The 14,803-nt window shown below is 41.7% G+C and overlaps 1 protein-coding gene across 1 annotated transcript in view; it reads left to right on the top strand.

The window, feature by feature from the left end:
- Window positions 1-14,803, top strand: part of Scsalpha1 (Succinyl-coenzyme A synthetase alpha subunit 1) — a 46,632-nt gene that overhangs the window by 14,309 nt on the left and 17,520 nt on the right. The window contains exons 3-6 of the mRNA XM_076187273.1: window positions 5,845-5,956; window positions 8,509-8,714; window positions 12,920-13,114; window positions 14,134-14,223. Coding sequence (XP_076043388.1) covers window positions 5,845-5,956; window positions 8,509-8,714; window positions 12,920-13,114; window positions 14,134-14,223 — 603 coding nt within the window. The remainder of the gene's footprint in view (window positions 1-5,844; window positions 5,957-8,508; window positions 8,715-12,919; window positions 13,115-14,133; window positions 14,224-14,803) is intronic.

Here is a 14,803-nt window from a genome sequence, read left to right on the forward strand (position 1 = left end):
TATTCAATTTCAAATAGGTGTTTATATTGTCAAAGTTTGCTCTCCTGAAGTCTGGTACTTGGAAGTTTTTCGTACTTTTTAATTCGTCCCAAATGATATTAAATCTTATTTCTTGATGATCACTAGAGCCTAGACTATCTCCCACTTTTATGTTACTCATTAGGTGCTCATTATGAGTTAAAACTAAGTCCAGAGTATTTTCTCCCCTCGTAGGATTGGTAATGATTTGTTTTAGGAAATTATCCAGCACCACATCTAAGGATTTTTTCACTTCCTGATCTCGTACTAAAATTTCCCAGTCAATGTTTCTATAATTAAAATCTCCCATGATCACAACATTTTTGAACTGGGATGCTCTATGAATTTCATGAATCAGTGGATCAATTTGCTCAATGCTGAGCAATAATAACTTTCTTGTTCTTGCCTATAATCTCTACCCAAATATTTTCTGTACTGTCCTCTTCCTTAATTGAATTGTTGATAATATTTATTGTATTTTTAATGAAAAGTGCTACTCCTCCCCAACCCTGTCCTTGTGAAAAAACTTGTATTCTTCTATTTCGATTTCCGGAAGGAAATGTTTATCAGCCATGTTGATCCATGATTCAGTAATAGCTATAATATCAAATATCTCTATGCATGCTTTACCTCGCAGCAAATCAATTTTGTTAATTACGCTTCTATTTGTATAGTAAACTTTAAGTTTATCTTCCCTCCATCTGCTTTGGTGATTCTCTTCACAGTCCCTCTCTGAGTTGTTTCTATTGCCTAAACTATATTCTGATGCTTCCCCCCCTACTACCATGTAATCTACCCAAAAAAACCCAGTAGGATGCCTACTTCTCGCTCAAGGGATTCAACAAGGAGCCAAAATCCTCTGGGCAACAAGTGCACCCTGACCCTTGTATATAGATGATTCTTACCATAAAAGCGATCCTAGTTGTCGATAAATGCCCATCCATTGGCCTTACAATGTTTTGACAGCCTGCAATTCATTGCAATAGACCTGGAATGCCACATGCCTCCAACTCCACGCCTCAGAAGGATTCCACATACAACAGGAACACCTCCCTTATTCCTAATCTTGTCTAGCGCATCCTGGAACCACTCAAACAATTAATTCCTCACTCCCCAACTTACCTATATCATTGCCCCCAGCACTTAACCCCTTCCATACGGTGCCGCACACGTAGGCGTCATGGGGAGCGAGTGTATTCGCGAGGCTGCCATATCGGCGTCTTGATTATATATATTGTAGTCGCCCCTCCATAATGACATTCTTTCTAATTCTTTTGTAATCGCATTTTCTATGGTTATCAGAATTCACGGGTGAAGAGAGAACGATCAATATAAGCGGTGACTATATTTTATGATGCGAGTATTATTACGACACGTCGTACGGCTGGCATTGGCTGCTGCCACCGAGATCTAAGTCCATGACGCCTACGTGTGCGGCACCGTATGGAAGGGGTTAAGCAAATGACAGGGTCCTTACCTTTGCTTACTAAACACTCTTCAATCCTATCTCTAACATCACCTATCCCCATGCCAGGGAAACACACCTGCATCCTATGTTTCCTATCTTTATGACAGAAAACCCTGTTTAAGTACTTCACTTGACTGTCTCCTATAACCAAAATCTTACCTTTGGGCAGGGATCCAGTGTCTGCCCTTTCCTTCTCTTGAATTTCCTTTGTTTCTTCTTGTAGACCTGCTAGAGCTTGAAACAAGTTCCTGCAATTGAGCGGGACTGGTGAGGACTTTTTCCCAACTTTCCATGCCTTATTTGTCACCGTTTACCATCCAGGCTCCAAACTTGGTTTGTCTTCCTTATTTTGGGCCTTCGAGCAGAGAACTCGATTCTCTTCTTTAAGGCAGTTTACAGTATCCTCCAAGGCTTCATTTCTACTTAGTAGAGATTGTACCTCATCGGCACTGAACACTAACGCAACCACTAGCCATATCACTATTTGAAGCAGCTACTCTGTTGACCTGACCTGAGTGATGACTACTGCTCAACTGGAGTGATGACTACTGCTCAACTGGAGTGATGACTAGAGCTCAACTGGCATATATGGCAGCAATTTACATGTACTAAGTTATTACAAAATTCATTTACTAGGAACAGTGATGGGGAGTTGCAAATGGTGGTCTTGCAAGACAGATATCAGAGAGAATAATTTATTTGCTACCCATCTTCTCAACATGATATTTTTTGGGCTGAGCTCAAATCTCAAAATCAAATCTCAAATCTCACTGATATACATATGCATATAGCAAAAGACATTTTTCCTCCTTTACATGGGGGTGACAGTCACAGCATGTACCCATCCTACACTTATCCATAACCTGTTTGTTTTCTCCCCCCATCCTATCTTAGCATCTCGTGGATGAATGGTTATCCTCATTCCTGCTGCTCTGCTTGGTCAAAGGCAATGCAGCAAGACATATTACTTCCACAACAGAGTTGGTTTACTCCCACTGCTTCATTACATCCCCCCCCCCCTTCATCCATGCGAGAAAATTATGGAGCAGATAAGGAAAAAACATTCATTTGGGGTGCTTCATTTCCTCATCCATTTATATTCAATGTCCATTTACTCTCATCTTTTGCAATGCCTCTCTTGCTCGAACATTTTTCTTGCATTCAGGGTCTCCTTTGTCCTATCCATCCACTTCTTTCTTGGTCTTCCTCCCATGTTCACTCCATATACTTTTTTTTTTTTTTTTTTTTTAATGTAATTCTGTATACCAAGAAAATAACTCGGGCCCACACACTTGTCCTACATGCATAACCTATGAGTTTCTCCCACATCCATCAAGTGTAGCACTTGTTACACATGAATCTATTATATGTATCACATTCACTGACAGACCAGTACACAAGGAATTGGAGCTGCATTCACCACATGTCAACACACACCCAAAAATGCTCCTGCACAAAACAACAACTCTAAACATACTTTAAATAAACATCAAAATTATAACAAACACAAACCTGCTTCAATTCCTATGTAAACACAACACATGAATCATTAATACAGGAAACAAAATAACGCCACAGTTTATACCCCTTATTCACAGATTTCACAACAGTTAGAGAAGACTACTCAATTTAAAAGTAGACTTGTAACACTTGTACACAAGCGCATACCCTGCACCAAAACATCTGTTTACATGCCAATTGCTTTTTCCCCTTTATAAGGGAGGTAGCCAAGTCAAAAAGCACATATCCACCCCCTTCCATTCCACTTCCATCCACCGCCCTTTCCTCCCTCTCATCTTAGCTCCTCATGGACGATGGGTCATCCCAGTTTCACACCCACTGCCCTGAACTAAAAGCAATACAGCAAGGCCACTTCACTTATTTGGTGATCCCCTTTTCTGTCCCCACATGCAGAAAAAGAGAAGAATGGGTGAAATACCTTTGGGGTACATCAAAATATCATTCACATACAACTACTCCCTACTCGACCCCCCCCCCATCCCTTGCCTCCTCCCATCCTACATTACCATATCTATATACTGCCATTCCCCATTCACCCCTGTCCCCCACCTTCTCCCTTCCTCACTGAAAAGACATTCCCCTCTTCAAAGACCTTCTCACTCCATCCATCCATCTTATCCATGATTGTCCCCTCAAATTCACTCCACCTCTACCTCCCACACTTGTTTTATTAATCTTTCTTTACTCATTCTTTCCATGTGTCCAAACCATCCCAATATTCTTTCATTAGCCCTATCTGCCATCTCCTTTTTCACCCCCTCTCTCCTCCTCACTTTATCCAACCTAATAACCCCTACCATACTTCTCAAACACATTTAAACTTCTCTCTGCCTCTTTTAGATTCCAAGTCTCTGTCCCATAGAGTGGCATCTACACAATCACCCTTTCATATAATCTCTTTATATCCATTCTTAGGTGCCTATTTTTCATGACACTTTTTTTAATCCCTCAAAGTATTTACTTGGTTCTCTTAATCTACAATTTACCTTCACCTCCACTCCTCCCTTTCCTACCACATGTGACCCCAAATACCTAAAACTATCCACTTCCTCCAACCCTTCTCCTTTAAGACTTCGAACTCTGTATTCTTCTCCCCTTGTACATCTCGTAACATTTTACCCAAATTTACCTTCAACTTCCTATTGTATACCTTCCCAGACTCCGTCACTGACTGCCTTAATTCCCCTGTCAGACCAGTGTAGCTAGCAAACAACAACTACTAGGTCACCTCCCACTTTCCTCCATTTTTTTTTCAACCATCTCCAATCCCCTGCCCATTTTCCTCACTTTTACCTCCTGTACCACCCCATCCATGTACACATTGAACAGCCATGGTGACAAGACATCCCTGTCACAGTCCTACCTTTACCTCAAGCCACTTGCTCTCTCTCCATTTCCAATTCAAACACAGGCTCTATTACTCTCATAAAAAAGTCTTTACTGCCATTAACAGCTTTATTCCAGTCCCATATATCTGCAAAAACTTTCAGTGCCTTCCTACCTACCCTGTCATAAGCCTTTTCCAAATCCATAAAGGCCCAAAATACATCATTACCTTTGGCTAAAATTTTCTCACATATCTGCTTTACCACAAAAATCTGATCCATGCAACTCCTACCTGTCCTAAATCAACATTGTTCCTCACCTAATCCTCACAATTAAAACCATTCCATAAGCCATCCCAACTACACTCATCAGACTGATTCCTCTAAAAGTACTACTCACTTTTGTCCCCTTTTCCCTTGTAAAATGAAACTATACAGGCACTCCTCCAGTCTTTTGACATTCTGCCCTCCCTTAGACACAATTAAACAACCTCACTAGCCAGTCTACTATTACACTACCTCCCTTCTTCAGACACTGCATGACACCCAAAACCCAGGTGCCTTATATACTCTTATCATTTTCAAAACTACTTGTACCTCATCTGTTTTTATTTCTACATTTTACTCAAGGCAACAAAACATAAACAAATATCAGCAGTAAACACAGCTAAAATAATTACAATCCTAACACTATATACTCTATATACCAAAGTCTTTTTCTCACGCATAAGGGAGGTAGCAAAGTCAAAAGGCACACACCCACTCCCACCCATTCCACTCCCACCCTTTCCAGTCTCATGCACCACCTTCCCTCTCATCTTAGCTCCTAGTGGATGGCGGGTCATCCCTGTATCTTGATTACTGCCCTGGGTCAGAAGCAATGCAGAAAGACACAGTACATCCACAGAAAGGTGGCTTCACTTAATTGGTGACACCCTCCCCTTTGGTATATATGTTTTTATATCTGTGGCAGTCTGTATGAAGTGCACAAGCAAATGCTTAGAATGGTCAATCTCATTTGTAGTGGATAATGTAAAGCCATTGACATTAACCATCTCAAGCCTGCATACATGTTTAACAAGCATCTTCAGTGTCCACCTCCTGTGCTAATGGTGGTACGCCCATCACTACTGTACCCAAAGTGCCTTGCAGTAACATTACATAACAACAAAATATCCTGTGGTTCAGCTTCAGCAGATTAAGATTCTTCTCCAGCCAACCCACCAGTGTACTACATGGGTAGGTTAAGTCACCAGTCTTCAGCCAGTGATCTGGGGAAGGATCATACATCAGCACTTTCCACAAATCAGCCAACTACAACAAACAATTATACATTTTTTTCCCTCTTTCTTCATTTTTCTCTCTTAAATTTCCTCCAAAATCTAGTGAACTTTTATTTTTGTCTTTCATCTTTGTTCCATTAGGGAGACAGTTCACAGTGTATGTTTTGGACCAGAACTGAATAATGATTGCATGTATTATAGTTTTGAATGTAACTCATTAATTTTGCAGGCTATAGAGTATGGCACCCTCATGGTGGGTGGTGTATCCCCAGCTAAGGGGGGACAGAAGCACCTAAATCTCCCTGTCTTCAAGTCTGTAGCAGAAGCCAAGGAAACCACAGGTGGGCATTTTGTGTATGAAAGGTTGATGTATAGTTATAGTGAGACTGGTTAAGTTTTTACATTTTTGTACATAAGGGGATCCTTGAATGCTGTATTGGAAAGGCTAAATTCACAAAGACTGTTGAATGCCCAATTCATGCTTGGTTATTTCTAATATGTTGTCAACTGCTTGTATTTCACTGCTGATAACGAGTGCTTCTATATGTGGGGTCAATATCATACTGAAGAGGTAGTCATATGGGAGGTAAAGGAGAGATTGAAGGATGGAAGAAGTAAGGGATAGTAGGCATTAAAAACAATTAGCATTCTTCATTGACAGGACATTAGTCTCCAATCATGAAATAAAGCTGTGTGAGTTTAGTGCATAGGGGTGTCACCAAAGCCTCTAATGTATTGGCAAAATAAAACTTGTGTCACAGCACATCGGTTACTCACTGGTTAAAACTTGCTGGTATGTAATACAGGACTTTATCTCTATGACTCCAGATTGATTGTTTATTAATATTCCTTGCTGTTCCAGATGGTTTATCCATCTAGCTTTTACTATTTTCTCACTGTTATTGTACTAGTTACAGACATTGGTCTATGATTTAATGGTACCTCTCTGTTACTTCCTTTATATGTTGGTTTCACATTTGCTGATTTCCAATTGTAATGGTACCTTATTCTTTAAATGAAGTAGTTATAAAATTATGTACACTGTTCACCAGTTGTTCTTTGCATTCTTTCAGTATCCATTTTAACCCCTTCCATACGGTGCCGCACAAGTAGGCGTCATGGGGAGCGAGTGTATTCGCGAGGCTGCCATATCGGCGTCTTGATTATATTTATTGTAGTCGCCCCTCCATAATGACATTCTTTCTAATTCTTTTGTAATCGCATTTTCTATGGTTATCAAAATTCATGGGTGAAGAGAGAACGATTGATATAAGCGGTGACTATATTTTATGATGCGAGTATTATTACGACACGTCGTACGGCTGGCATTGGCTGCTGCCACCGAGATCTAAGTCCATGACGCCTACGTGTGCGGCACCGTATGGAAGGGGTTAATAACTGATTGTGTCCTGAGGCCTTCCATGTTTCCAATCTTCCTAACAATCTGAGATAGGGTTGATGAAAGAGTATTGGTATGGTTTGGAAATGTGGAAAGAAAGAGCAAAGAAAGACTGGTAAAAGAGGTGTGGAAGCCAGAGGTAGAAGGAGTGAACATGAGGGGGTGACCTAAGATTGGATGGATGGGGTAAAAGGGGCATTGGGAAAGAGGGGAATGTCTATTGAGGAAGGATGGGAGAGGACAGAAGATAGGGGTGAATGGGGAATGGTTGCGTATGGATGATGCTGTGATGCATGAGGTGGAGTGGGTGGGAGATGGGTGGTGAGGGAATATGTATGAGAAATAAATTGACACAGCCTGAAGGGATTTCTCCCTTGTTCTCCTTTTCTGCATGAGGGGACGGAGAGGGGGGTCACCTAATTAATGAAGCAGCCTTGCTGTGGATGTGCTGTGTCTTGCAACACTGCTTCTGACCCAGGGCAGTGGGCAAGATGCAGGGATGACCCATTATCCAAGAGGTGTCAAGATAAGAGGGAGGGAAAAGGGTAGATGGGAGTGGTTTTTATGCCTTTGTTTTTTTGGCAACCCCCCTTGTAAGGGGGAAAAAGGCTTTAATATATGTATGTTACCATCATGGTAAAAAGGTAGCCAAAAAACAAAGGCATAAAAATCACTGCCACCCAATCCATCCTTATCACACTCCACCCCCCTCCACCCTCTCTCTTATCTTGGCACCTCCTGGATGACAGGTCATTCCTGCATCTTGTCCACTGCCCAGTGTTGCAAGACAGAACACATCCACAGCAAGGCCACTTCATTAAATCGGCAACCCCCTCTCTCCGTCCCCTCATGCAGAAAAGAAGATGAAGAGCAATCCCTTCAGGCTGTGTCAAATTTTTCTCACACATACTCCCTCTTCCCCCAACCCCACCCATTCCACCTCATGGATCACAACATCATCCATATACAACCATTCTCCATTCACCCCTGACCTCTGTCCTCTCCCATCCTTCCTCAACAGACATTCCCCTCTTCCCCAAAGCCCCTTTCACCCCAACCATCCATCTCATCCTAGGTTGCCCCCTCATGTTCACTCTTTCCACATCTGCCTTCCACATCTCTTTTACTAACCTTTCTTCACTCATTCCCTCCATGTGTCCAAACCATCCCAATACTCTTTCAAGGGAGGTAGCCTTTGTTTTTTGGAAAAAAGCCTTTGGTATATGTATGTACCATTATGTTTTTTGTGCTTTCTTATGTAAGCCCTCAGTACTTATTGATGCTTGTGAGCAGTGTGCTGGTGGAATAGCCCTCTTTGAATCCATGTTGAGTAAAGGAGATGGGCAGTTGTTGTTTGATTCTTTCCAAAATCAGATTTTCTGTTATTGTGTTGTCCCCCTTTTTTTTCACATGTCTTATAAGATAGCCTGGTATCAACCAAAACAAGAAAAATACAATTTGATATTAAAGAGGTTCATATTTCTTGTTTTGCAGGAGCCGATGCCACAGTGATATATGTTCCTCCCCCTGGTGCGGCAAAAGCCATCATGGAAGCAATCGAAGCTGAGATTGGACTCATTGTTTGCATCACAGAGGGTATTCCTCAGCAGGACATGGTTAAGGTCAAGCACAGCCTTCTGCGACAAAACAAAAGTCGTCTAATTGGTCCCAACTGCCCAGGAATTATTGCACCAGAGAAGGTAAATTAACATAGGTGGCCATTTTGTTGTGCAACTGTGCAAAACTTAAAGTTGTGGTTGAAGTCAAGGTTGCAGGAGGGCATCTTTGGGAGCCATTACTGCCTCAGACTTCTCTTGCTAGAAATTTAATTTGTTGAATGTGGAGGACGTTAGGAAGGTATTTATTGGTTGTGACAGTGGTGCCAGGAAAATGACTGTGATGGTAGAAGATAATGATAGTGCTATAGAAAAAGGTGAGATACAAAGAGCATTAAAAATGAAGAAAGCTGATATGCTGCCTGGGTTGGATAGGTGTCATATGAAGTGCCTTGGTAAAGGGAGTAACTGTTACAGTGGATTGGCTAGTGAGGTTTGTGTGCCTAAGGGATGGTAATGGGCCAGAGAAGTGGAGGAGTGCTTGTATAATTCCACTTTATGATAGAAAAAGGGACAAATATGATTGTAGTAGTTTTAGGGGAACAGCCTCTTCATAGAGATCTATTTAGGGAGGTGTCAAGAACTATTGCTGGCAGCTATGTGGTTGTGAGTTTCCACTTAGTGATACCCTATTCTATCTATGTTCCAAAGGCTTCTTCACCAGGAGGTAGGCACACACCCATACCCATCCCACTCTTATCAACCATTTGTTTCCCTTTTGGCTTAGCTTCGTGTGGATGAAGTGTCATCCTGGTCTCCCACCCACTGCCCAGATCAGAAATAATGCAGCAAGACACAGCACAATCACAGCAGCCAGCTCCTTTTCTACCCCTGATCTCCTCCTCACATTTTCATTTCCCACTCTATCCATCCTTGTGACTCCCACCATATTTCTTAACCCCTTGAATACAATGATGCCCACGTAGATGTCATGAGGCGCGAGTGAGTACATGAGGATGCCAGCATCAGTTTCCTGATTATATTTATTCTATAGTTGTAGCTGAGTGACCCTCTTATTCAGTGAACAGGCTTGATCACTTTTTCAGTGGTTACAAATGTACTGTGTGAAAGAGAATGTGTATAACAGCTGTAACATTATATTTTATAATGCACATGTTTTGGAAGGAAATTAAGAGAGGAAGAGGAGGCGAATCAAGTGGAGAAGAAAAGATAAAAGGTACAGAAAGATGATAATGGAAGAGACGGCAGGAAGAGGAAGATGGCCAGAGTATTTTAGAGAGTTGCTAAATGTGAGGGAGGATTAGGGAGGGAAAGGTAGTTGCAATGGGAAACACTAAGAAAATTACAATGATAAGTGAGGAAAATGGACAAGAAATCAGGACAGATGAGGTGAAAGCAATTGTTAAAATGATGAGAGCATGAAAGGCACCTGGGTTGGATGGGTGTCATGCAGATTGTCTAAAAATAGGAGGTACATTTATTTAATGTTTGTTTAAGAGAGGGTAGAATGCCAGAGGACTGGAGGAGTGCCTGTATAGTTTCACTTTACAAGTGAAAAAGTGACAAGTGTGATTGTAGTAGTTTCAGAGGGATCAGCATGTTAAGTTTAGTTGGGAAGGCTTATGGGATGGTTTTGATTGAGAGGATTAGGAGAGAAACAGAGGGATTAATTGGTGAGGAGCAGTGTAGGTTTAGGACAAGTAGGGGCAACATAGATCAGATTTTTGTGGTAAGACAGATATGTGAGAAAGCTTTAGGAAAAGTTAAGGATGTTTTTTGGGCCTTTAGGGATATGGAAAAAATTTATGACATGGTAGACAGCAAGGCACTGTGGGCGGTATGGCATATATATGGGACAGGAGGAAAGCTTTTAAGAGCAGTCAAGAGTTTTTACGAAAGTAGTAGAGAGAGGAACAGAGGGAGTAATTGGTGAGGAACGGTGTGGATTTAGGACAGGTAGAGGTTGTGTAGATCAGATTTTTGTGGTAAGACAGATATGTGAGAAAGCTATAGGAAAGGGGAAGGATGTTTTTTGGGCCTTTATGGACCTGGAAAAGGCTTACGACAGGGTAGACAGAAAGGCACTGTGGGAGGTTTTGCGGATATACGGGATAGGAAGTGTCAAGAGTTTTTATGAGAGTAGTAGAGCTTGTGTCAGGATTAGAAATGGAGAGAGTGAGTGGTTCGAGGTAAAGGTGGGACTTGGTCAAGGATGCGTTATGTCGCCCTGGCTGTTCAGCTTATACATGGATGGGGTAGTGCGAGAGGTAAGTGCAAGGGTAGTGGGTCAGGGATTGGAGATGGTTAAAGAAAGCGGAGAAAAGTGGAAGGTGAGCCAGCTGTTGTTTGCGGATGACACTGCGCTTGTAGCAGGATCGGAGGAGGGATTGAGGAAGTTGGTGACAGAGTTTGGGAGAGTATGTGATAGAAGAAAGCTAAAGATAAATGTGGGTAAAAGTAAGGTGATGATATGTTCAAGGGGTGAAAGTGGCAGTAGTCTGGAAGTGAGCATTGAGGGAGAGCGACTGGAGGAAGTGGATATTTTTAGATACTTGGGTGCAAATGTGGCAGGAAAAGGTGGAGTGAAGGTGGAGGTAGAATGTAGATTGAGAGAAGCGAGTAAATGCCTTGGTGGATTAAAAAGTGTAATGAGGAATAGACTTGGGAATGGATGCTAAGAGGAGACTATATGAAGGAGTGATTGTGCCAACAGCACTGTATGGGCAGAAACATGGAACATAAAAGAGGATGAGAGAAGGAGTTTGAATGTGTTTGAGATGAGGTGTCTGAGAAGTATGATGGGGGTTACTAGGCTGGATAGAGTGAGAAATGAGGAGGTGAGGAGGAGAACAGAGCTGGAAAGGGGGTGGGGAGATAGGGTTGATGAAAGAGTATTAGGATGGTTTGGACACATGGAAAGAATGAGTGAAGAAAGACTAGTAAAAGAGGTATGGAAGGCAGATGTGGAGGGAGTGAACATGAGGGGACGTCCTAGGATGAGGTGGATGGATGGGGTGAAAGGGGCTTTGGTGAAGAGGGGAATGTCTGTTAAGGAAGGATGGGAGAGGACAGAAGACAGGGGTGAATAGAGAATGGTTGTATATGGATGATGTGATACATGAGGTGGAATGGGCCCCCCCGCCCATTCGACCTCATGTATCATTCCACCTCATGTATCATGATGGTGGGTGAGGTAGTATGTGTGAGCAAATTTTGATGCAGCCCGAAGGGATTTTTCCCCATCTTCTCCTTTATGCATGGGGGGATGGAGAGAGGGGGTTGCCAATTTAATGAAGCGGCCTTGCTGTGGATGTGCTGTGTCTTGCGACACTGCTTCTGACCCAGGGCAGTGGACAAGGTGCAGGGATGACCCGTCATCCAGGAGGTGCTAAGATGAGAGGGAGGGTGGAGGGGTGTGGAATGTATTCAGGGATGGAATGGGTGGGAATGATTTTATGCCTTTTCCTTTTTGGCTACCTCCCTTGTAAGGGGGAAAAAGCCTTGGTATAATGTATGTATGTAGTAGAGCTTGTGTTAGAATCACAAATGGAGAGAGTGTGTGGTTTGAGGTAAAGGTGGGATTTTATCAGAGATGTATTATGTCACCTTGGCTGTTCAATTTATACATGAATGGGGTGGTGCAAGAGGTAAATGCAAGGGTAACGGGTTGGGGATTCGAGATGGTTAAAGAAAGTGGAGAAAAGTGGGAGATAGGTCAGATGTTTCCTGACAACTCTGCACTTGTGGCAGGGTCAGAGGAGGAGGCTGAAGAAGTTAGTGACAAAGTTTGGGAAGGTGTACCAAAGAAGGAAGTTGACGATAAATGTGAATAAAATTAAGATGATGAGATGTACAAGGGGAGAAAGTGGTAGTAGACTGGAAGTGATTAAGGAAGAGAGCCAGGAGGGTGTGGGTATTTTTAGATACTTGGGTGTGAATGTAGGTGAGATGCAGGGATGACCTGTCATTCAGGAGCCAAGATAAGAGGGAGGGAGAGGGGTGAATGGGAGTGGAGTATGTGGGGATGGAATGGGTGGGAGGGGATTCTATGCCTTTTTTTTTTTTTTTTTTTTTTATACCTTGTAAGGGGGGGGAAAGCCATTGATGTATATATGTATTGGAATCACAGTATTTAACAAATTTTGGTAAGGAGGTGTGTTACTTCAGAGAAGTTTAAAAGCATAACTACTGGTGTAATGCAATGCAGATATTTGATGGGACATTTAACATAATTTAGAATACATTATTGTGCTAGATATATTTCACTCTTAAGTTGAACTTCTTAAGTAAATTGAAACAAATAACCATATTCCTTCATTTCTCTCTAGTGTAAGATTGGTATCATGCCAGGGCATATCCACAAGAAGGGGTCCATTGGCATTGTGTCCCGGTCAGGTACCCTCACTTATGAAGCTGTACACCAGACAACTCAGGTGGGCCTTGGACAGACGCTGTGTGTTGGTATTGGAGGTGACCCCTTCAATGGAACCAACTTCATCGATTGTCTGGAAGTCTTTCTTAATGTGAGTGTAAAATTAGTCTTGTTTCATGGATAATCTATTTATATGCCAAGAGTTTTTTCCCCTTTATAAGGGAGGTAGCCAAGTTAAAGGCATGTACCCATTCCCACCCATTTCACTCCCCTCTACTACCCTTTCCTCCCTTTCATCTTAGAAGCAATGTAACAAGACACAGCACATCCACAGCAAGCCTGCTATAATTAATTGGTGAACCCCCCCTCCCTGTCTCCTCATGCAGACTAAGAGACGATAAGGAGAAATCCCATTGGGCTGCATCAAAATATCATTTACATGATTTTAAGAATAAACTGGATGTGAAGAGATACAAAAACAGGTCACTATGAGCATAGCTCTCGTCCCATAAAATACAATTAAGTAAAATACATAAGTACCCCCATCCCACCCTTCCTTGCATAACAGTATCATCTGTATACAGCCATGCTTCACTTATTCCTAACTCCTGCCTTCTCCCTTCCTTGCTCAATAAACATTCCTCTCTTGTTCAATACCCATTTCACCCCTACATCCATTTTATCCTTGGTCGTCCCCTCAAATTCACTCCCTCTACTGCCTTCCTTACCTCTTTTACTAATCTTTCTTCACTCTTTCCTTCCATGTATCCAGACCATCCCAATACTTTTTCATCAGTTCTATCTGTCATCTCCTTCTCCCCTCCTGCTCTCCTCCTCATCTTGTTTCTCACTCTGTCCACCCAAGTAACCTCTATCATACTTCTCAGACATTTCATCTCAAACACATTCTAACTTTTCCTCTTCTTCTTCTCTAGAATTCCAAGTCTCTGCCCCCATACAAAACCAATGGCTTTAGTGACAACCACATGACACCTGTCATACATAATTCTTTTGTGATAGGAGACAAAATTCAACTCAAAAAAATAATAAAGATTTAGAATTTTTAACTTTGCTACCTTCTGCACCACTATAACACACCTTTTGGTACAATATATCCTTAAGCACTTGTTATTATCAGTGAAATAGAAATTTTGTTTTGTTTTCTTGCAGGACCCTGACACGAAAGGTATGATCTTGATTGGTGAGATTGGTGGAGGAGCAGAAGAGGCAGCTGCTGCATATCTGAAGGAACATAACACTGTAAGTCTTCTTGTATTCTTATTTTCCTCATCTTCATCTTGATATACATCTCTATCTTCTTCATATTCTTCTTATTCATAAATAAGGCATTTGATAAAGTTGCCTGACATATGCTATAAAAAAAAGACCATAGAGACAGATGTCCACAAATTTTAAATGTGGGTAAAAGTGATAATGGTTTATTAGATAAGAGTGACAGCAAGCTGGAGGTAAGTCTTAAAGGAGAAAGGTTAGAGGAGGTGGATATTATTAGATATTTGGGGTCACATGTAACAGGGAATGGAGGAGTGGGGTGGAGGTAAATTGTAGGGTGAGGGAATCAAGCAATTTTCTTAGGAATGAAAATTGTCATGAGAAATATATCAGTGTTCTGGATTACACCTTTTGAGTATCTGTTTACACAATGTAATTGAGAAGGACAAAAAGAAAATTACACATCACATTCTCAGGATGTGGCAGTATATGTAAAACTAGGAATGTAGCTAATGCTATATTATTGCTGTAAAATAGGCAAAGAGGAGAGCAGATGTGAAATGGGGTAAGAGTATGACTGAAAATTTTGATAATAAAAAGATGTTTT

This window comes from Oratosquilla oratoria, chromosome 6 (genome assembly GCF_046742065.1).
Source record: "Oratosquilla oratoria isolate Oo_2021 chromosome 6, ASM4674206v1, whole genome shotgun sequence".
NCBI classification, from domain to species: Eukaryota; Metazoa; Arthropoda; class Malacostraca; order Stomatopoda; family Squillidae; genus Oratosquilla; species Oratosquilla oratoria.